This window comes from Diuraphis noxia, unplaced genomic scaffold, assembly GCF_037042655.1.
Source record: "Diuraphis noxia isolate RWA-SAM2 unplaced genomic scaffold, SU_Dnox_SAM2 contig0001, whole genome shotgun sequence".
Classification (NCBI taxonomy): Eukaryota; Metazoa; Arthropoda; class Insecta; order Hemiptera; family Aphididae; genus Diuraphis; species Diuraphis noxia.
The window spans coordinates 77,628,909-77,653,482 of NW_028301711.1; the positions used below are offsets into that span (position 1 = coordinate 77,628,909).

At 26.0% G+C, this 24,574-nt stretch overlaps 1 protein-coding gene and 1 pseudogene across 1 annotated transcript; one reads left to right on the forward strand and one right to left on the reverse strand.

Moving 5' to 3' along the window:
- LOC149061806 (uncharacterized) overlaps nt 1-24,574 on the reverse strand; it is a 340,578-nt pseudogene that overhangs the window by 171,627 nt on the left and 144,377 nt on the right.
- On the forward strand, nt 312-23,875 carry LOC149061825 (cytokine receptor-like). Its single transcript, XM_089218090.1, has 13 exons — nt 312-446; nt 12,313-12,483; nt 12,998-13,441; nt 16,193-16,325; nt 16,400-16,578; nt 16,689-16,846; nt 16,923-17,154; nt 17,357-17,534; nt 17,918-18,066; nt 18,155-18,321; nt 19,720-19,888; nt 20,011-20,166; nt 23,592-23,875. The coding sequence occupies exons 2-13, from the start codon at nt 12,333-12,335 to the stop codon at nt 23,771-23,773; spliced, it is 2,298 nt and encodes a 765-aa protein (XP_089074216.1). The 5' UTR covers nt 312-446; nt 12,313-12,332; the 3' UTR covers nt 23,774-23,875.

Sequence of the window (24,574 nt, forward strand, 5' to 3'; positions counted from 1 at the left end):
TCATTTTTAAGGATCGGCCATAACAATGATCCCCTCCCACTTCCCTTAGCGCTACGTATTATTTTTTGTGCGCTCAACGGTCAACCATCAGTATCAGGATCCGGGACAGTCTCATTCATTCACTGTTTCTAAGCTGTTGTATGATTTTCATGCTGTGGCTTTTAATCTCTGACTTACATCGAAGTAATTATTTTTATTTTTTTGTTATATTTAATGGCTCCTTAAGGTATTGCAATATAATATCAATTTTTTTATTTTGTTGGTGATTGTTATTTGGCGTTAATTAATATTGATAATTTTTAGATCGCAATTCTAACCACTCGACTGCCGAAAACACGTTATATCGTCATGATATAGATTTGCTGTAAAAAAGTATATTGCGAAAAAAAACGAAAAGTAAAGATCAATTGGCAACCAGACGGCCTGCAATAAATATAATTATCGAGGTAAGTTCATATAAGTTTATTATACAATTTATACCTACTTCATGTTATTATTATTTCTATTATGTTATTGGCCGTATAGTTATTTAGTCGTATAGTATATCTATCATCTTTATCTCCCCGTTGTATTTTTGATTTCCTGAGAACAATTTTTTTTTAATTGTTATTTGATTTAAATTTTTGATTCAATGGTTTTAAATAAGCTTTAATTGTTTTTTGTGTGTTTGTCATAAGAATAAAAATCTTAAACTTTAAAGGTGGTTTTGAAGTATACATTGAATCTATAATTAGTACTCGAGGAGAGAAAACACAAAGTACTTTTAAAAATAATCGGGAAAAGTTCGAGTTATCGTGACTAGCTTGTACTAACACTTTCTATACCAAATGATTATGACGTAGGCAGTATATTAAGTACAAATATGTAAGTAAATATATCAATATTATTATATTATATATTTTATATATTATATTATATGTATCAGTGGCGCCCACAGGTTTTCCACGAACCAGTGCAGTTATAACTATAGGGCCCCCAAATTTATTTGTTTGCATATTTGGCACTACCAACTCTTTACGCTTTATTCAACGATCTAAATATTCAGATGGACCAGATGTTATGTATTTATAGTGTCTAATCAAGAGATCTGCAGAGTGGGGCCCCCGAATGTATGTAGGCCCCGCGGGACCTACGAGAAACCAGTGCAATTGCACCACTTGGTACCCTACGTGTGCGCCACTGATATGTATATATTATTATATATTATATATATATTAATAAAAATATTCGTTTATATATTTTTAATATTTTTTGGTCAGTACAGTGTGAACTCGCATTTTCTATATAAATATTCAATTTTGTCATAGTATTTTTTTTTTTAAATCCGCTTTTCAATGTTACTATCATTAATTAAGCTTGCATTAACTTAAATGACTTAATTTGAAGATCTGAGAGTTAAGTAGTGACAGAATATATACTTTTTAATTTACTCGTTACTTTTTTACATTATAGTATCAAAACTTAATCGATCTTCAATTTTGGAATAGTGTATTATTGTTTCAACATTGCTTAAAACCTATTTTATATTTCCCCCAAAAATGTCTCAGCTTAGAGATTTATGACCTACATGAGTCTAAAATAATGTTTAATTTTTTATTTATTTATAAATTTGTGGTTTATTTTATTCTCGTATTTAGGTAGACACATATTTAATTTTTAACATACGTATAAAAAAAATGGTCTGGCCAGTACAATAAACTGTAGTGGTATGTATACCACCTACTGATAATATTGTTACCACACAAAATGGACCTTTTTATCCCTAGAAAATAATTCCAAAAAAAATAACGTATATAATGCGAGTATATATTTCCAAATCCCTGTATACGTTACAAATGCTTATATCATGTGTTAAGGTGTTAGTACTATGTGTCTAAGACGATTTATTATCCAGATTAATGTTTTGTGTTCATGTGTCTGTGGGGCTCCATATATTGGTTTCTTATCCGAAAAGAATATTCTCTATTGTTATACGTATTCACGGGCTACGAATACTATCTTGTGCGTAACGTTTACGTACTTCACAATGCACAATTACTTCTGCCTGTATCTTTTTAGTATTATTAAAAAAAATACAAATAAACCTATGCTACAATGATTTTAAGAACCGATGATTTTATTGATTTTACAATGGAGTGTGTTTTTTTTCATCTATCATATCCTTATGAATTAAGTAAAAATTCATAAATCATCAAGTTTAATTATGATATTCGATAGCATAAATCGTATACTTTTATTACTTTGATAGTAGAAAGTAAATCGATTTTTTTTTCTAAAAATGTCAATCATATTTTATTTCGTTGGGTAAAAAAGCGTAAAAATAACGAAAAGGTGCAAATAATATTGAGTTAGAAATTCATAAAAATTTATCTTTTTAAATCTGGTTTACACCACATGTCATGTCATGAAGTACCATCAATGATGGCCTCTTCAGTTAAGTCGTCTATCTGAACTTATGTAAATAATTGTAATTGTAATTTAACTTATTGTTTGTTACTTTATCTCTATTATTTTATCTCTTCTATCAAATTCTTAAATCATTTGTGCTTATTGTAAATAATTATTCTACAGATTGTACAATTTTCTAGTTTAAAAAAAAAATCTAATTTTAAAATTCAATACGAGATTCTTCATAGTTCATATTAAGTTTACCTACTTTTATCAAATAAAAAATGTCTACCGGAAAGTTAAATTTAATTTGAATTCCAACATTGGACATTCTCTCAATTTCTCTTGTATTAATATTCTTATATTTTGTTGTTAATCAAAAACAAATATCTCAATAAACTTTAAATTTAAACCATATTTTTATTTTATCAATTCCTGTACTTCATAACATTTTCAAAACATTTCAACAATTTTTAAGTTATGTTTAGCTATTTGAAATTTTTCGTTTTCTTATGTTTTTTATTCTATAAATGTCGATCAAATTTTATTCATTGGGTTAAAAAAACTTGAAAATGTATTACAAAATTTTCTAAAAGTTGATATAATAGAAGTTGGAAAATATTAAAAATACATAGGCACATTTTTTTTTTATATAGCCGTTTAAAGTTAAAATTTCGACAAAATTTATTTAATAGAAAATTTTCAAATTATTTAATTATTAAAAATGTTTAAAACGTTTTACCTGTATATAAATAAGGATTGAAAATTTAAAATAAGGTTTCACGCAAGTAGGTAATTCTGACACACAAAAAATCTAAAAACTATACAAACAGTTTTTTTATAGTTATTTTAAGTTCAAATTTGAATGAAATTACATTATATTAATTTAACAAGAATAATAATCTTAGTTATATTGTTGTAATTTAAATATAATATTTGTTGGTAGCTAATTATATTGTCTAGAGTATAGGTACCTTATACTCTAATGTTAATAGTTATTGTCGTTAACTTATTTTAATATATACTGTGAATGACTGAGTGAGTCGGCTACATTTATAATGAATCTAATTTAATTGATTTGGAATTTATTTTATAGATACTTAATTTTTTTTTTTAAATTATAATATTATAATGAATATGGTTTAAAAACCCTAGACTGACTAACCTAACCTAACCGTAACTGAATGCCGAAATGGTCTACACTCTTAGATCTTAGATCAAAATTCATAAAAGTTTTTTTTTTTAATTCTATGATTTGAGAATTTAATACAAGGCTCCTAAAATAGTTTTACAATATCATTTGAAAAATAAAAGAAATATATAGTCACACATTTTTTTTATAAGCATTTACAGTTCAAATTTTGACTAAATACATATAAATTACGGCAATGTTCAAATTATCTTAGATCAAAATTCATAAAAGTTTTTCTTTTTAATTCTAAGATTTGAGAATTTAATACAAAGCTCATAATATAGTTTTGCAATAGCAATTGAAAAATAAAAGAAATATATATCTACATTTTTTTTTTACATGCATTCAAATTTTAATTTTGACAACATACGTAAAAATCACGAAAATTCGTAAATTATTTTATTCTAGAAATTCATAAAAAATTTTCCTTTTATACATAAGATTTGAAAATTTAATACAAGGCTCCTTACAAGTTTTTCAATCTTTATCACAAAAAAAATGTCCACCGGAAATTCAAATTAAATTTTTATTAGCATTTGAATTTCCAATATTGACAAAAATTCGTCAAAATCATGAATATTTGCAAATTATTTTTTAGTTCAAAATTAATAATATTGTTTGTATTTATATCTAAGGTTATAAAATTTAACACCAAGTTTTGCTTCAAATAGCTATAGAGAAAATTTGAAGTATCATTATAGGAAAAATGTTTTGAGCGTTTGAGTTTTAAATGATTTATGAAATCGCGTAATGATAACGATTTATCCTCAAACCAGGTATTCGTATATCTATGATAATATAAGGTATTATGAATTATGATAACTACATGATAACTACACTAATTGATTAACTATGCCTTATGCAAAATGCGACTTAATTGAAAAATAAAATATTTATTTCAAAATAGAATATATGACAATATTTAAATATAATATATCCTAGACTGACAAATCATCTCCGTTCAGAATCGTTTTTCGTATACAATGATACCTATCATTGCATTCAAATTTAATCCCATCCATTACAGTAACCTACTGTATAGCAGAGCGACATCCACGACTTACCCGCTTTTGTTTTTTATTTCATTACAAACCCTTATCGTACTATAATTATCAAAAAACAAATTAAAAATGTATTTTTAACATTTAATTATATTTATTCAAATATAACTAGTTCATAAACAAGCCCCCATAAAATTCACAATCTATACGACTATACCTCATATACTGAGACTTTAATTTTCTTGTGGCACATATTTATTATATTTTATAACCTTGCCGCTCTGTACACGATATAAGTGACTGTGAATTAAACATACATAATACAGTGTTTGAAGGTGTGAAATAAAAGTTAGTAATTGTATTTCAATTGGTTCTTTGCTCCACTTATTATAAGTAGTTACCACTTTTAGTTATTTACTTTTAAAATCCATAACAAAGAAATCATTGAATTAAAATTAATTTCGTCTGATTAATGATATATGGATTTATTAATCATCATATTTATTCGAAAATTTATAAATAAGTACCTGATATAATTCGCTCTGTTATTTAATTTGTTGAATGACCTAACCAATGAAAAATCATTGCATACGAAAAACGATTTAGTACGATTTACATTTTACACACATCATTTAAGTATATTATATATCAATATCATTATTAGTTATTAGCAGTGCCGTAACTAGCTTTATGTGCGCCCTTGGCAACCAATGTTATAAATTAATAATGAATTTTTAGTATTTATATGAAATAAAAATTGCGCCCCTAGCGCGATCATTTTAAATTGCGCCCTTGGCCACCGCCCACCTTGCCAATGCCTAGTTACGGCACTGGTTATTAGCTTTTCTTTTAGGTTTGTTGAAATAATTTCAGCCATAAATATAGCATATTATTTTGGTACGTATCATAATATACCTGATATGTTATTTATATCTATATTATGGTTATTATAGTCAATGTACCACGAAATTGTAAACAATGGTGTGAATACGTTCATGCATTAAGGTATTAAAACCACGTATAATAATTTTGTCATTTTAATTACAACCAACTAAATGTATTCATACAAATATCGATTTAGTAACATTTTTTATTATATAGGCTATTAAAATAGTGTTTAAACTAAATTATGTTATACAACTGTATTCACTCATTTCAAATGTTTTGTTTAAATGAAAAAAAATACAGCAATAAAAATGATCAGTCTACGCGACTGCCGACTGTACCTATATCACACTGAACAATCAAAATATGCAATTGAAATAACCAATACAGAATGTATTTAAAAGTTAGTCATATTTTAACATTTTTTGAATTGAAATATCACATGAAACAAAATTATGCATTTTTACATAAAATAAATCTGAAAAAAATATAAAACTCACAAATGAAGGGCAAATATGAAATAACTAGCAAACTAGAAAGTAATGTTTTATTTCCATAAATATTATTAATATTGTAACTCACTTCGTACTAACTAATACTTTTTTTCACGAAATTATATTCGGTTTAACATTGATTAGTTGTAATTAGGTAGTAAGGAACAATAGACAATAGTACAATATTTTTTTATTTTTTTTTTAGTTTGTTGAGATTTCTATTTTTAGACCTATAAAATACATTAAAACGTTATTAATAGTATAAAACTATTCAACTAAATTTTCTTAAAGTATATTCAAAAGATAAATATAAAAAATGTTGGCTAATCTACTTGATAATATCACGTCCACATGTGTCGTTTCCATCGCACAAAATTTAACCAATTTTTGTTTGCCATTTTAAATGTCGTATTGTTGGCTTTATATCATAATATAACCTAGGTAGATGTATTTTAAAGGTACCTACCTAAGAATTTGTGTTCTCTTATTGGTTTTTACTACATTAAAATTTTTAAGGTATGCACGAAAATTTGATATTCATAAATATTATTATTTAATAAAAACAAAAAAACAGAATTCCTCATTATTAGTTGGTTTTTAATATCTATTCAGTTTAAATAAAATTTACATTTTGATTTTGATACACTGATACAGATTAATAACTAATTATTTACTGTCTATAAAAATAATCTGGAACGTATACTTTTTTAGAACGTTGGAATAAGTTTTTTAAACAACCATTATATAAACTATTAATATAAGGCAATTAGGTATTTTTGTAATAACCAAAACTCAATATTATTTTTTTTCGACAACAATTAGCAGAAGGAATTTTGTTTCCAATAAATCTGTTATCATGGTTGTATGGCCCAATTATAGTTGTTAATCCTATATTAATAGTGAATTGTAACATATTATACAAAATATACTATAATGTCATTGGTCTTGACTCTTGATGACAAACATTTTTTACATGAACTTAAAAGTATAATAGAGAAATAAATTGAAATCGCTTATTGTTACACCAACTGATATAATTTGAATGTCTAGGAAACTGTGTCACCCTTGTTCTTTATTACCTACAGCGAAATGGATGAGGTATGAACATTTAATATTTGTAAACATCAATATTTTACATAACTCACCTAAAAATGTAATATTGAAAATTATCAACCTTTAAGTTTATATTATTATTTTATTCAATTTCTAAGCTAAATACTAACAATATACATAAGTACATACAATTGGAATGGCTGTATATACATTTTTAGATGTTATAAGCTAGAAATATATAATCTTCATGAATGTAATTTTAAGAACTACCTAGCGTACCTAGATACTCAAATACTTTTTAAGTATACAAAAAATACATTTCAATCAAATCTAAATGCAATTCGGAACTAATCTTAATCTTATATCATATAAATTTATAAAAATAGGTCACAGTTTACTTATATATTTGATGTGTTTAAGATATTCAATCTTATTTATTATAAATTATAATATGGAATAATGGAATTACAATTCGTCATTTCACAATTATTATAATAAAATAAATATAAAAATTGTATCGATCATAAATCACTGAATATTGACGATATCACGACGTTATTATAATAAACAATCATCATATGCAAATTAAAATCCATCTTGGTATTAAATACACACTAAAACATATATAAATAAAAGCATTCAAAATGTACACACTTTTATGTATAACTTATGCATTTACATAGGTATACCTACATTGCAATTAACAACACTTCATAAACCGCACAGCTATAATACATAATAATTATTATTACTATTTAGTATTTATTGTGCATGCCCATTTATATTTGACAAACGACGTAACACGAAGACATGCAGGCACCAATAACGATGAAACTATATTATTTATTAATTATTACGTTTTAATCATAAAAATTCCACAGCGAAATAGTTGTATAACTAAAATTGAGAGCTAAAATTTTACTGTAAGAGATATAAAAACATTAAATTACTTTAGTGGGCAATATTGGAATTCTACTTCATTATGTACCTATTATAGATGTATAGACAATAAAATCGTTGTACAGGAAATAAAGTTAAAACAAATTATGATTATTATATCTGTTGACTGTCATTACCACACTCGACTACTATTCGTGGGTATTATATTATCCTATCTATTCCTCCTAATCCTCTTAAGTCTGGTCTTAAATTAATAAAATTGTTAAAACCATCCATATGTTTTAGACTGCACTAATATATGACTGAATTTATTAATGCATTATTTGTTTAAAATATACAATATGAAGGACCTATAGGCTATAATCCATATCATATAACGTGTGATATAAGTATATGAATTTTATTCGATTCTGGGTTATTAAACAAAAACAAAATAGTGAATGAGTAAATAGTAGAAAAAAATAAAAGTGAACTGAACCAATATTGTTATGAAAACCAATTGTAATTCATTTTTATTCATATCGCTATTATTAAATATATTATATTCTAAGGTGTTGTGTTTTTTGATACTTTTATAAAGATTTACGTACATTTAAAAATTCGCATTTGTACGTATTTTTTCTGTTTAATTATTTTATTTTCATACTCATGAATTAAATATTAAAAATACCATAATTCAACGCAAATATTAATTATTCTAATATTAGTATACTATACACTCGATGGTCACGTTATCAGACGTCGTAAAATGTCTGACACTAATGAGTCTAACACCGCGTTTCTCAATCTGTGGTTCCGGAAGATAGGTAATCCCTTTATAAAAAAAAATATATATATATAATAATGGATCATTATACATAAATGTCTTTGTGTATTTTCACAAGTGATATTTTTAATCTTCTATTTTTTCTTTCACTTTTGTTTTTTTTTCAAGTTACGCCGGATACCTTTCATTGTATACGATGAATTAAGAATTATAATTAATATATTGAATATAAAAAAATAATTATTAAATTTAACACGTTATACAACGAACCAACAGTTATAAATCTTATAATTTTAAATATAAGATTACTCGCATATAATACAATATAGTACATTCATAAGTTTGATGCTCTGCAGAGTTGATAAGTTGAAAGAAATAAGAATCTTGATTGAAAAGGTTATCTTGTAGTCGTGAACTCATAGCCTTCTGTCCACAACCGCCAAATTAACAATAAATATCAATATACCAATACTATTTTTACTATATTGTCATTTATGAAAAGATAATTAAATTTAAAATTTAGAGATTATCTCTAACAAAGTCAAAAACATCTCCTATTTATATACTTAATAGTCCAGTGTCTAGATAATATAAATGCCCATTGATTTTTAAAACACGACATTGAAAATCTCTTCGAGATCAATAATTATGAATGGACAGGCCATTAATGTTAACTCACTGAGATTTATGGTTATAACTTATACTCATATAAATTAATATTAAATATCATTAGGTACTTATAGAAGTTGATATGTCGTTTCTGTGTTTAGAATCGTTTTTTGTATGAATATAGATTTACGATATGTTGTTGAACTCAAGTTTAACATATGCATCACAATTTACAATGATCTACCAAATGACCAATGCAGCAGTGCGAGGTCCTGGTTTATTTTTATTATCTTGTGTAAATCTGCGTGGATAACATTAAATAAATATCTAGTGTAAAAAATTATTAAGTTGTTTAGAGTAAGTATAATAATTAACGTTTATAGAGTTTTTTTATATTTCGTTTCTAGTATAAGTAAATAATTAGTAAGCTAGATAATTCAATATCAGTCTGCACTATTTTATCACCCTAGCATGAAAACATTTCACATAATTTGTATTAGAAGCAGTGCCGCAACTACAAATTACGGGGCTGGTGTGCAAATCTTAATTTGGGGGCCTAAATATTTTTTCAAAATTAATTTACCTATTGTTAATAAAATATGATAGCCGGTGTTTATATTATGAAAGGTTAATATTATAAGGAATATTATGGAAATTATTAAATTATACAGATAATGGTTGTTTAATGTTGTATAATTACATTTATAATGGTTATAAACATAAAACATTTATAAAATTATAGTATAATTTTAACACATTTGAAACTAAAGTATCTAACAGAATTGTTTTTTTCTCGCTTTTGCATATGCATAGTTCTCAATGATTTTCTTTATATCTATATCTGAAGTTCTTCTCCTTTCTATGTTTAGTATGGAAACTCCACTGAGTCGTTCTTGGCCTATGGAATTGAGCAAATAATTTTTAGTTAATTTAAGCTTAGAAAAACTCCTTTTTGTCGATGTTACCGTAACAGGAATGGTTAAAAATATAAGACATGCAGCTAAAACAACAGGAAAACTTGTTGATAATTCCTAATCAATTATATAAAACGCCAAATTCTTAGCTCTTGGTGATGAACAAGCATGTAAAGTTCTATAAGCTCGTCTTGAATTTTCATGTTTGAGTATTTTACATGTTTTTTTGAATCATTTAATAAATTATGAATAAAAGGATAAAATTTTGCAAGTAATATAATAGTATGCATAAAGTTATCTTCAATTTCTTGAAGATTACCTTTCTTCCCTTTGTTTCTTCGGAGAGCAGTATTACCAGATGTAAGTGTTAAAATAACATGAATAACTCGACGAAGAACATTCCTCCAATACTCTGCTTCTTCAGATATCTGTTTCTCTAAATCTGTATCTAATGTTTTATTTTTTTCCCAATATCTTCGAAATTGTTGTTGTTTTTATAATATGTTGAATAGAATTTTCATGTTTAGAAATTTGTTGTGATAAATGTTGCCCGTTGTCAACGCCAGAAATCCATTCATATTTAAAATGCTCGTTTGCCGGTTAGCAAAAAGCCAACAAAACTCAGAATATACTTTATCTAATATTAAAGAATAACATAACCATTGTCGTGGAATTTTGATACCTGTTTTAGTTGTTATAGTAATAATCAGTAGAAAAACATCTATTAACATGGTTCCTAGGAAATTTTTTGATTGATGGTTTGCATGGTCCGAATAACAAAATACTCTTTTTAAATATGTGCATACTTCACTTTCAAAATGTCCACGATTAGTTGTATACTTCAAAGTTAAATTTAGGCCACCAAAATCTGAAATATATAATGAAATATTGAAGTACCTATAATTTACAACTTATTTGTGCAATATTTATTGTTATATTTTTTAACATTTTTATTTATAAATATACAGGTAATCAATAAACGTACCTTCTGAACTATCATTCTCTTTTATAATTTAATTTAGTGGATCATTTTCAATTATTTTTTTTTATTTAATAAATTATGTTGTATTAATATATTAATATAAACCGAAATACATAAGTATACCTATAATTTACAACTTATTTGTTAGCCTATTGGTTATTTAATGTTGTTTTTTTTTTTTAAATTAAATTTAAAATTATAATAATACAATCAATAAATATATATTATATGTTTTTTTTAAATATAATTTGAAAATTTTTTTAGATTCACTTAACACTTAACAATTTACTAAATTCTATTTACTAATATATCTAATAGATATAATTTACAAATAATTACCTGATTTTTTAATTCACAAATTCACAATTTCTTAACATTTGCTGCATTACTTTTTCTTTCGGTTGTTTCATTTTTTTTGTGCTTTTCCCAGCCATTAACATATATACGTTTTGACATTTTTAACAAATTTAAAATACTATTAAAAAATCAAAACAAAAATCACTCAAAATCACTTTCATAATAAAACAGTTATTTGTTAGACGGTTAAAACTTAAAACTCTTACAAGGTACACTTTAGAGTACTGTAGGTACAGTTTAGTGTACTATACTACTATATTACAGTAAATATAAATTTTACAAGTAAAACCACTTATAGATCATACAGACAAATAATGAAAAACAATTAAATGACAAATGTATGTTTTCACTTCAACAGATATCGTGATTACTTAATAGTTATTACCATTTTGCCCGTTGTCCCGAAATCGTACGTATACAAATTAAAAACCCATTGGAATGATCCATTTTTATATACGATTAAATGAGCTCACATTGGTTGAGTGGTTAGTCGCCTGATAACGCAGACCACGGACAAGGACCCGCATTATTATTTTTATTATTATTTTTCTGTAGAAGGTATAGGACACTTATTAGAACTAGTATTAGTGTATTAAGTTTGGCTTTGAACATTTCTAACATTTTAACAAGTTAACAGTTTGGCATGTTATAAGGTGATGTGGGGCATATAAGGGCTTGGGGCCTTGGGGGCCGATGTGCAATGCACGCCTTGCACACCCGGTAGTTGCGACACTGATCAGAAGTTCAATAATTTTTATTTTTTTGTTACAGATAATTTGCTTATAGGTACAATGATACCCCGTAAGTATAAAACTGGATCTTTCAAACATAGACTGTTTACATCGGGACAGAATTGGATTGAAGAATTGTTGATATTACTTATACTAGTTGGATTTTCAAACTCATCAATTACTTGTGGCCCCGGCATATATTCACCCGGAGGTAAGAAATTAAGAACATGAATCGTTTTTACTTTTAAGTTACATTCAATTCAATCGTATTGTAAATTGAAGAACCATATATTATTAACTAATTATATATACTAAGAAAAAACTAAATGATCATTTAAATGTTTTTATTCATAAATTAATTAACTTTCAATATATTATAAAACTGATTATTCATAGATTGAACCAAAGAATTGTATATCAAAAGCTGTTTTTAAATACTAATTTTATACAATTTAATAAATTAGTTGTTAATTACTTGAACTAGGAAATGTTTTAAGCATAACAAATTATTATTAGTTTATTATTTTTGATTTAATTATGTTCAACAATTCCTTATCATTATTATGCATGAAAAACATGTAACAGGAACATTTTAATCTACTTCAGTCAGTGTTTTTACATTGGTTTCTAAAAATAAATTTGTTTTTCATTAAACTATCTGCATCACAGTTTTTAAGCAAATTGCAATTCAAATCAATTATTATTTAATTTTTTTTCAATTTTAGGAACAACTCCGAGTGGTGAAATTTTCATCGAGTACAACAGCGGTACTCCGTTGGAAATTGCATGCGTTTTAAATCCTAACCACGAACTATTGCAGAAAGTTCTTAGAGATAATGTTGCCGATGGAAACAAATTAATACCTCTGAGCCAAAGAATCAGGTTCTATAACAACGAAGAACGTGTGCCCAATCAATATGTGTCAATCATTAACTCGACGGCAGCACAATTGCGCGTACCTAATCCTCCAGCAGGTTCCGATGTTTATACATGCATGATATGTTTGGATAAAAACAACCAATGTGCTGAATTATCCAAATCGTCTGGTACTTCAATCAATAATGCTCTGAAAAATAGCAATATAAATGTTGTTGGATCTCATCCAAGTAAAACACATGCTTCACATGATGACTGTATCGGGGTGTGTCTTAACAATGTTTTTGTTGGATGTAAGTTAACTGCAATTATTATAACCTACGTCCTACAGATAATATATTTTTTTTTTTTTTGCTTAGTTTTATTTTTAAAACATTAAATAGGTATTGACTATTCTCAATATTCATCTCACAAAAGTAACATTTGGAACAAATTTTCAAACAGAAACTTCCTTCAAAGTTGAAAATTGAATCATTTTTTCAACTGATTTTTGCGTATACACTATACAAACATAAAAACATTTAAATTTTTAAAAGCAAGAGAATAGCTTCAATAAAATATGATTTAAAGATATTTAAATATTTATAATTTTATAATTATATCATAGGTACTAATCGTATATTAAACACAAAGAAATAAACTAATATAAAATTAATTTACTCTTCAAACCATGTATTTAATTATTAAAATAATAATAATATAATATAACATACTATAATTATACTGCCATCCTAAGAAAAGATACTGTAAATCGAAAACAGAACGAGATTTTACTGTATTACGTTTAATGTTATAATTTTACACGCTTTTCTTAAATAAAAATGCCGTAAATATGATTATTTATTCAGAAATGTGTGTTTATAAGCAAATAAGATTGCTGCCGCAATGGTCATTAAATATAATCGGAGTTTAGTAAAAACGCTGTAATCACAGTTTGCCGAGGAAGATTGGTGTGTGTATTATTTCAAATACGGCGTTTTTACGTAGCACTTCCTCATAATCTACGGCCTTGTTGTTTAGGAAACTGATCTCATTATAAGCCGTATCTTAAAATTTAATTTTAAATTACTGATAATATTTGGAAATTTGGTGTCGTACACCACACACATTTTATATTTACCGAGTATTCGCTAATGCATCAACTTTTTTTAGATACATACCCTGAACCTCAATAATTTCATATGATTATTATAGAAATCAAGTTTCTAAAAAATAAATATATCGTTTACTGTACTCGGACGCGAAGAGTGAAGAGTGTGAGATATGTGAAGGTATAAAAATTCATGAACACGCAAAAGATAATTTAGATGATGATTGTGAAATTTGCCAAATTTACTCTGTATATATAAAAAAAGCTGATGTTGCAAGAGCTCTGTATCAAGAGCACGCGAAAAAGGAATTTGATGCAAAATCTATTTATGTTCTGCAAAAAGTGATCATGTTGCCATGTGTTGATACATTTAAAAAAGTTTTATTATTTAATAAAAGAATAGTTGCTAGTTATTTTCCACATTTGCATGTGTACTCGTATGGCATGAAAGTGTTAGTGAGTGTAAAGAAGAATACTTTGTCATCACGTTTTATTCGTTTTTCTTGCAATATTGCGATGCCAAAAAGTTGACAATTTGGCTGGATAACTGCAGCAGTCAAAATAAGAACTGGCGTTTATTATCATTTTTAGTATACACAGTCAACTTAGATGATATTTGTGCCCAAGAAATTATTTTGAAGCTGGACATACATTTATGTAAGCCTATAGTTTCCACCATCAAGTTAAACTCTCTTTGTTGAAACGTCAAAAGAAAACCTACGATTTCAAAGATTTTTCTTAAGATGTAGGGGCAGCCAATAAAGGAAATGTTAACTTAAAAAAAAAAAAAATGATTTATTCTGATTTTTTCAATGGAAAGACTATAAGGCACAGCAAAAACTATTACAGTCTACAAATAGAGTTTTGTCAGAGATATCGTATCGATTAAAGCTGTACGTGTAAAATATGTGTTGCTTACTAAAAGTCAGTTTAATGACGAAAAATATCCAACATTGGATTTTGTACAAAAAAAAATATATTAACCAAAAAGGAATGTCTCTAACGCCTTCACATACTGAAAATTGTGGAATACCAAAGGAAAAACGTGAATATATTCTTTCGAATTTAAATCAAATTATTCCTCAGAATAGAAGACAATTTTGGAAAAATATAACTACATAATACAATCTATAACTCATTAAATTATAAAGACAATTCAATAACATTCAAATTGTGTTATTTAGTAAACTAAAAATGTATTTAAATATAACGATATGTAAATAATTCACTAAATTAATTAATTAAATTTGACTTAATATTATTATTATTATATTTACTAGGATTTTAAGCTTAAGACATTGAAATAATTTTAATAATTTTCTAATTGACGTGTTATAACTAAACAAACTAACCAATAATTATACTTAAACCTAAAAAAAATATATAGAATATACGGCGTTATTTCTTCAACCATATGTGATCAGTACATTTTGATATGCTACGTAAAAATGGCATTTCTGCTAAGTAAACAATTCTGAATAATTAATAGCGTACTTAGTATAAATATCAAAACAATATCTTGTTGAAATACAAATTTAAAATAAAATCGAACAGTTTTAATTCATCAGGTATATTTCTATAAGAAATTATGGATTTTACTTTGAAAATATTGTATTTATTTATTTATAACCATCAAAAACTACTAAACATAAAATGTCATTTTTCTCAAAATAGCATGGAAGGAAATTACGGCATTCTTCCTTAGGACAGCAGTATATTAATACTTACACAGAATAATATTTTTGATGTTAGTAAAACAGTAAGCATACCACCATTGAAGCTCTTAAAAAAATAAAAACAATATTAGTTAGGTAATTAGCAATATTTTTAGTTTCTATTTGTATAATTTTTTTAAAGTATGATACATTTATTATAAAACAGGGACATATATAGTTTTATTGTTTTACGTATTTAATTGTCTTAGTATTTATGAATAATTGATCGTTGTTTATAGATAAACCATTGAAGATTACAAATTTCTCTTGTATCTCTAACAACTGGGAAAGTTTAATGTGTAATTGGACCAAGCCGGAAAACCCCATAAAAACTACGTATAAATTATACTTTAGATTACCTGGTCGTGGCAGGTGATATTTTATTAGCATTATTATCAATGGTATTCATTAATAAAATCATTTATTTAAAATATACACATTTTTAGTTCTAGAACTGTCACAAATTGTCCTACAGATTCAGATATCAGAAATAATAGTTGTTATTGGGATTTATCTACTTCACAACTATACAGACAATCACACGAGTATTATTATTTCATGATAATTGGCGAAAATGCACTGGGAAATTCGTCAACCTCGATTCGTTTCCACCATTACGCCAATAGTATATATTTTACAAAACTATAATTTTAACTTGTTTAAATTAAGAAAAATATTTATTATATAACTATGCAGATGCACTTAATTTTATTTTTATTTTATTTTAATGTTTAGTCATTCCTACGAAACCAACAAAAATCACAGTGGTCGATGAAACAAAATCTAGTATCAAACTTGTGTGGTCTTTAGGTACAATGTCTTTTTATTCACACGGATTAATTTTTAAGATTCAATATAAATCCCAATGGGATTCTAATCCTAAACAGTGGAATGTAAGAGTTCAATCATACACAGATAACAGTTAAAATAAAATTATGATTGACGTAATTATACCTTTTTTCCCCATAGTCAATAACTGCAAGTGATACCTGTAAATCGCAATCGACATCAGATCAAACCACTTCGGTCCAAGACATGAAATGTCTGGAACACGATGCCGATAATTATTCCTTCAATGTCATCGGTTTGGAATATCCGTTTACGCGTTATGATTTTTGCATATCTGTTCGGACGGCGTTAGCTGTTGGGGATGATAAGTGGTCTTCTCCTGGTTGCATCACTGTCTACACCAAACCCACAAGTAAATTTTTAATTTATTTCTACGATAGCTAGGTTCAGTATACCTATTTTGAGGTATTTCACATTTTTATACATTTATTTTGTTATTCGAAAATGATGAATCAAATATTGACTAGTCCTTTTGATTTTGAACATAATCGTATGATTTAGTGGTATTTATTTTATTGTATGCTTACTTTTTTATATGTCTAATAAATTTACAGTTCCTAAAAGACCACCACGAACTGATATTGGGAGCTTTGAATATTTCACATCGTTATCAGACAAATCCAAAAGGGACGTTGTGATTTATTGGCAAACTATAGATGACAAAGAAAAATGTGGTGAATGCTTTGAATACATCGCATACTATATTCATACAACAGAAGATAAACAAATCACGTAAGTATTACTTTGAACGTTTTACGTCGGTGATTTTAAAGGGTTATATATATGTAACTTTATCTACATTAAAATATTTCGTTAGAAAATGTATTTTAAACATTATCACTGTTTCTAATGTAATTTTTCAGTTAAATTATAGATGAAAACATCAATATTTTGTTTAATAATATATAGATAATTTTTAATTATTTATAAAAAATAATATTAGTTTTTTATTAGTGTTATATAGAACATTTTTTGTAAACATCCTGATAATAATAATATACTTTCATATTTTATTGCTATATTTTATCCTAACAAATATTATAACATAATATATTATTCTTTTAACTAATTTTAAATCATTCTAATTACCATCACCTATTTATTTATCAAAACAGCACTTATCGTAGCGATGTAACCGAAAATAATTACGCTAAATTTAATTCTCTCAGTACCAACATCGGATACGAATTTATAGTAATCTCATACAATAAAGAAGGTTATTCTAAAGAATGTTCAAGGGTTTACGTACCAAGCGTAGCAGACAGTGAGTCATATTATATATATTTGGTTTATTTTAAATTGATTAATTGTATGTTTACCTGGTTGTATTGTCAACTTATCGCTATTTATAGCACTAAATAAACCAGTGTCGTTCAAGAGAAATGTATTTGACAAACAAGGTATTTTTGAACTATCCTGGAAAGGTGCAGATTCTCAGATATTGTCCACTGCAGATCAACGAGATTTCTACACTTTGTTTTGGTGTGAAAAAGATCTGATCAATCCACGGCAGTGTAATGTATGTGAATTAACGTATTGTATGAATATGACCAATCGTAATAATTAATATTAATAAAGTAGTACGTAGGCATATGCAATAATATAATATATTCCCATTATTATATTATACTTAGTTACTAGTATGTTTTTTAGTGTGTTACACAGCAGTATTTATTTTAATACTAAATGTTCTATAGGTACTTAGGCTATATAACTACTGATATCAACGTAAAGTAAATTGGATAAGAGTAATAATCATATACACAAAAAACATGTATACATCAGAAATTAAATTAATTTTATTTTAATATTATATGCAAAATTACTAAAATTTTCTGGTGTCATTAATTTTTTGTTCATACAATTTTGTACAATATTTATGGAATTTACTTAATTTATATACTCACTTCTATTCATTTAATTTTCCGATGAATTTTCAAGAATAATTATTTATTAAAGAATACAGTATTTAGAAGGGAATGTTTTCATAGGCAAAGACCGTGAGTGTTTCCATGGGCCCTGTACATGAATTTAAATTAGCTATCGTCCATCAGCAGCTCTGAATTACTAGTGTTTAGAATCAATGGTTATATATTATCGTGCATTATTTTTTTTCTATATATATGACGGGTTGTTCTGCCTTTTCTAATATAAAAATTATATAGAGAGGAGATTAGGTACTTAAAGTTGAGTGTGCCTATATTCACTGAATTTTTATACCGGATAGATCACATGTCCCTAAAATCACTTATATTATAATATAATGGGAAAGATGTAATCTTTTGCCGAGAGCGATGTGCTCATATTTCTATGATAATACTATAATTGTTCGTAGACTGATGGGTAGTGATGTAACATGAATTTTATTAATTATTAACTCTTTTTCTACTATTTCTGATTGTATTTACAGCTATAAGTGGTCTTTTTGTTATGAGTAAATTGAATATTTTACGAGTAATATAAGTCAAATAGCATTGGGTGGTGGACAAACACAAAAACGGGGGCGCCATCTATTTTGGATTTTGTGACGAATTTGTGTCATAGTTATAATGCTGACACAGAAGCGCGCTAGTATCTAACATGGTGTATAGTGTTTTGTCTCGTTACAAAATGTTGAACTGAAAGTAGAAACTAGAAATACGAAATAGAAAATAATATTTGGTATATTTTATTATAATATGTAGGATTTGCTTAACATAATACTTAACCTACAGTATCGTGATTGTTAGACCATATTATTGATCATCACGCTATCTAATTTTTCGTGACGGTCGATAGGTTGGTAATCATTTTATTTTCTCATGGGTACCCTCTATAAAGAAGTTTCACTTCAAGAATTTACTCTAATTTGTAATTACAATTATTATCCAACGTTTTTGATATACCTAATGACTGGATTAATATTTTTTCTCTACAGGGTTTTATGAACTGGATGCATTTACCAATTTCAGTATCTCGCTACAACATTACTTTGATCGAAGATATGGAAAAATATATTTTTGCAATAAGTGTTAATAGCGAAAATCCAATGAGAAATGGTATTGATAACCTTAAAGCCAGCAGTAGTGGAATGGTGTGGGAATCTTGTACGTAATTATTTAACTGCATTTGTTTTATAAGCTCTTTTCTGTAATAATAAAATTTTGTTATGTATACTAATTTATTTTATTGATATACATTTTGTACAAATCACTTTACGATTGATTAGTCAATGGCAATGTAAAGAACGTTTGGGTTAGTGTGATTGGTTCGACGTTTGTGGGTTTGAGCTGGAAAGTTTACTGTGATGACAAGACTGGTTTAATTGTTGGATATCACATATTTTACTGTCCCATAGTTGCCATAAATAATCCCCTTTGCAGAGGTAAGATATTTTTAGTTTTTAATGAAAACTCAATATTCTTAAGTTTAAGCATTTAGTTAATATTGTATTACATACTTAGTCACATTTACAATAGTATTTTGTGAAATTTATGCAGTGGGGTCATACCTATTAGATCCTTCACGATTAAATAAAATAATCCCTAACCTGAAGCTACCTAACTTTTTTTACCTCACAATACACATTTTTGGTCAGATTGTGTAATTTTTTATTTTAGTTTTCTGATCATTCATTAATATTATCATAATCACGCGAAAACTCATTGATATATATCTTAGGAAAAATATGAATGTTTCATATAAAAATAGTTGTTCCAACTTATAAGAAACCGAAGCTTCAAATATGATGATTTATCTTCATTGAACAAATTGATTATTGGAAATATCATATATAATAATATATAATAAAATAACGGGAATAAACGATCATTACATTTTAATCAAATTGAATCTAATATTATCCTTAATTATATTTAAAATATATGCCATTTGAGATACTTACCTGTTGATTATCATAATTAAATACCTATGATTGGCGTTTGATACATTAATTACATTTATTACAAAGTGATAATTTTTTTAACTTTATCTTTCATAAGTCAAATGTCAATATTTTGTTTGTTTAACTTAAACTTAATTTTTGTTAACATTTAATATGTTAATTTATATTTCTCTATGTCTCGTGGACTAAGATAATTGTGATTTGTAATGTGGGTTATTAAGTACGATATGCATAATATACAACAATATAATATATTAAATAACATTTAAAAAAAAATGCAATTTATATAATGTTCATTAATAAAATCTTATAATAATGTTTCTAATATTATGACTTATCAGTTTAATAACCTATCGCTAAAAAAAAAAAAATAATATATTTAATAAGAAGTCCTGGTATATATTTTCGTATACCTACTTATGTAACGTATAAAAAAAAGCAATAATAATTATAATGTTTATCTCGATCTTGTTATGACCAACTTTTTCTAAAAAGTCTTTAATGGTTATTTATTTAATATCTATTATTTGACATAAGTTAACCAGTCGGATATAATATGTTGAATTTTTTTTTTACTGGCTCATCCATGCTTTCAATGGCTAATTTCGCCTTATTTGTCACTATTTCCGATCTCATTTTATGGATGAGTGTCCAAATAATTGGATAACTGTGGCCAACTAAATGATTAAATCTGTGAATCCATGATTCACATATATTATTCGTTCGGTGGTCACATTATTGTAGTTTTATGTACATTCCAAGTATTCGTAGGAAAAAGTTGACTTATTTTTTTTAAATTTCAATTTGGTACTAGTTTCTACTATTTGTAAGTGATTCATTTACGTAGATTGAGTCAAAGTAATTTAAAAGATTTCCTTTGGGAGAAATAATGTTTTAAGGTTAAAAATTCCTTCGAAAACAAGTTCAAGAGTAAGAAACTCAAGTCTATCCAATATTCCGCAAAAATTACTTAAATTGTCATTACTTATATTCATGTTGATTAACCCTAAATCTTGGATTTTTCTGTAAAAACTTTGGCACAAATGATAAATAGTCAGATTTGTATCAAAATTGTTTTAACGGCAGAAATTAAAGGTTTTTTAAGAAATCAAAATTTAAGTAATTTGGATCGGGAAATAATTCATGCTTTGCATGTTAGGTAGTTAAAATAAGTTTGAATATTTCTTTGTAAATATACATTGTCTTGCGTTCAAGAAAATAATAAACAGCAGTTATATATGAATCACTTTTTAGAACTCTGATTTCATAAAGTTGTAAGAAATATTTAAGGCCAAGGTTAAAATTACCATCGCAATATCAAGTCTTGGGCTTGTCGAAATTCCCAAGCTGTCACCTGTTGCAAACAATATAATTCTTTCACCAGTAATTGCATTAAAAGCATGAATATATAATATGGAAATATTAGAGGTTCAATATGATATTATGGTATATGGATTTGGTAAAATCATTAAATTTTCCATATTTTTGGAATATATTGTGTATTTACATAATATTATGTATATTATATAAAATCAGAATTGAAGTTTATATATTACATTAAAAAAATTTGTTATTTTTCAACTGTAGGTATTTAAATGTAAAACCATAAAATCTTAGCTTGAAATAATAATTTAACATGGTTTATGTGGCAATGTTTTATATTAAAAATATAATAATAACTAATATTATAGGTAGGTAATTCAAATAAAAAAAGTTACTATTCAATATACATAACACATAAGTAATAATCAGCATAATATATTTATAAATAATATTTTTCAGTTTATTCAATACAGTTTCAATAAAAATAATCACAATTAAGCTGTATAATATATTATACATGTGAGCATTGAATAAAATTATTCAATCTGTGTTAAATTTAAATAAAAGGAAAAATAAATTTCAGTTGTTTCTCAATATTTTTATCTTGTGGTAGGTAAATTAACAGAAACGTGTAAATGCCTTTATTAGTTTATTAGTTGTGTTTGGCACTTATTGTATTAAAACTCATTATTTTAATATGCTTTATCAAAAGTATGGAGCTAAATTTTATTCCATTGTGATAAAAAATGTATGATACATTATACTGACGAATTTATAATTGCTTCATTAAATAGAGGTGTTCAAAAACAGTATCACGACTAATCAGCATTATTTTGATGGTAATTAGTAGCAAAAAAAAATATTATTATTAATGTTCTTGAATATGAATGTATCGGTCTCTATATTCAAAAGTTTCATGTACCTACCCGTGAATAATAATATTAATTACTAACTAAAATTGTTATAATTTGTTTATCTAATATCTAATATAGTCTAAATGTGAGAGTAAAAAAAATGTAATTTTGAGAAATCTTCTACTACATTTTTAAGGTTTTTAACCATTTGAAAATATTTTTATCAACAATAATTTAAAACAAACTAATGAAAATCGAAATTTGTGAAAAATAAATATAAATAGTTCAAAACGAGTCAAAACGTTTAGAAATTGTTATTGAGTATGGAAAATGCACATTATATTACCTTAATAAATAATTATATAGGTTCTAGGTACAATGGTTATTTTTATGAATTTCATTCATGATTTGCTTTCTTAATTTTGGATATATTTTTGATATAAACACATTAAGACGAATAACAAATCTTCACGTTATTGAATCTATATTAGTATTTTAAAACTAATAATGTGTTAATATTCTTCACCCAATCAAATTATATTTTTTATATACGAACAATAAACATGATTGGACTTGAAATACTGATTTGTAAACTATGTTGTATTTATGTAGGTACCTACCCTTTAATTCCTATCAAGAACTACATTCAACATATGTTGAATATTTTTCATTTTATTTTTATGTTGTAACTATTAAAAATACAGTTTAAATATGTTTTATTCATTTCAGAGCCTATGACAGTCAAGACAGTGAGTGAAGTTCATCAAAACGATTGCGAAGGTTCTGTATTAGTTTCAGATCTAAAGCCTTACACGGTATACTTAATAGCCATTGCAATTGTTACAAGCAATGGTGTAACAATACATTTTGATATTAACATCAACACATTAAGTGGTCCAATATTAAAATGAATATATTACATAAATAATTAAGTACAAATATATTTATTTTTTAACTACTAGATATACCTTATGTTTGTAAGAATCCTATTATTATATTAGTGTTATTATTTATATTATGTGTAAGTCCTTAAAAAAAAATAAAGACTTAATTGAAAAGGAAATGTTGTAATCTTGGTTTCTTTATTAAAGTCTTCAAATTTGTTTAAATAATGTACCTACAAATTTATAAAATTACATTTTATTTTACAGTCTTTGGTTTAATTTTTAGGTGATTTTTGATGTTTTAGGGTTTTTTTAATAATACACGGAGAAAAATTATCAGAGAATTACGAGTAAATTATTTGTAATGTTCTAATTATACTAATATTATAATATTCATTAAACGTTGCATTTTTATATTATTATCATTTATTTATAAGTAAGAATTTGGATATTTAAGTGTATTAATTGTTGTATCCGGAAATTAATTTCATTATTGTTTGCCCAAAACTCATATTATAATTATATTTCTCTTTTTAATTTAGCTTTGGAAAGTAATAAATCTCTGGAGCCTGGACAGAAGATCCCAAAAATTTGTCCATTAAATTTTTTTGGCAATAACTCAATTATGTAAAAATGTTAGGTTCAAGACAAATCACAAATGTCTGGTAAAAACAAACCAAATCGAAAATTCCTATTATTTCATTATCAAAACGATTATTTAAATCAAATATTATTTTCAGGGTTTGATCTTTTTGACATTTTAGTACATAGTCGAGGTAAGTATACAGACATTTTTAACTTTTCAAAAGTATCTCTACACATCAAGAA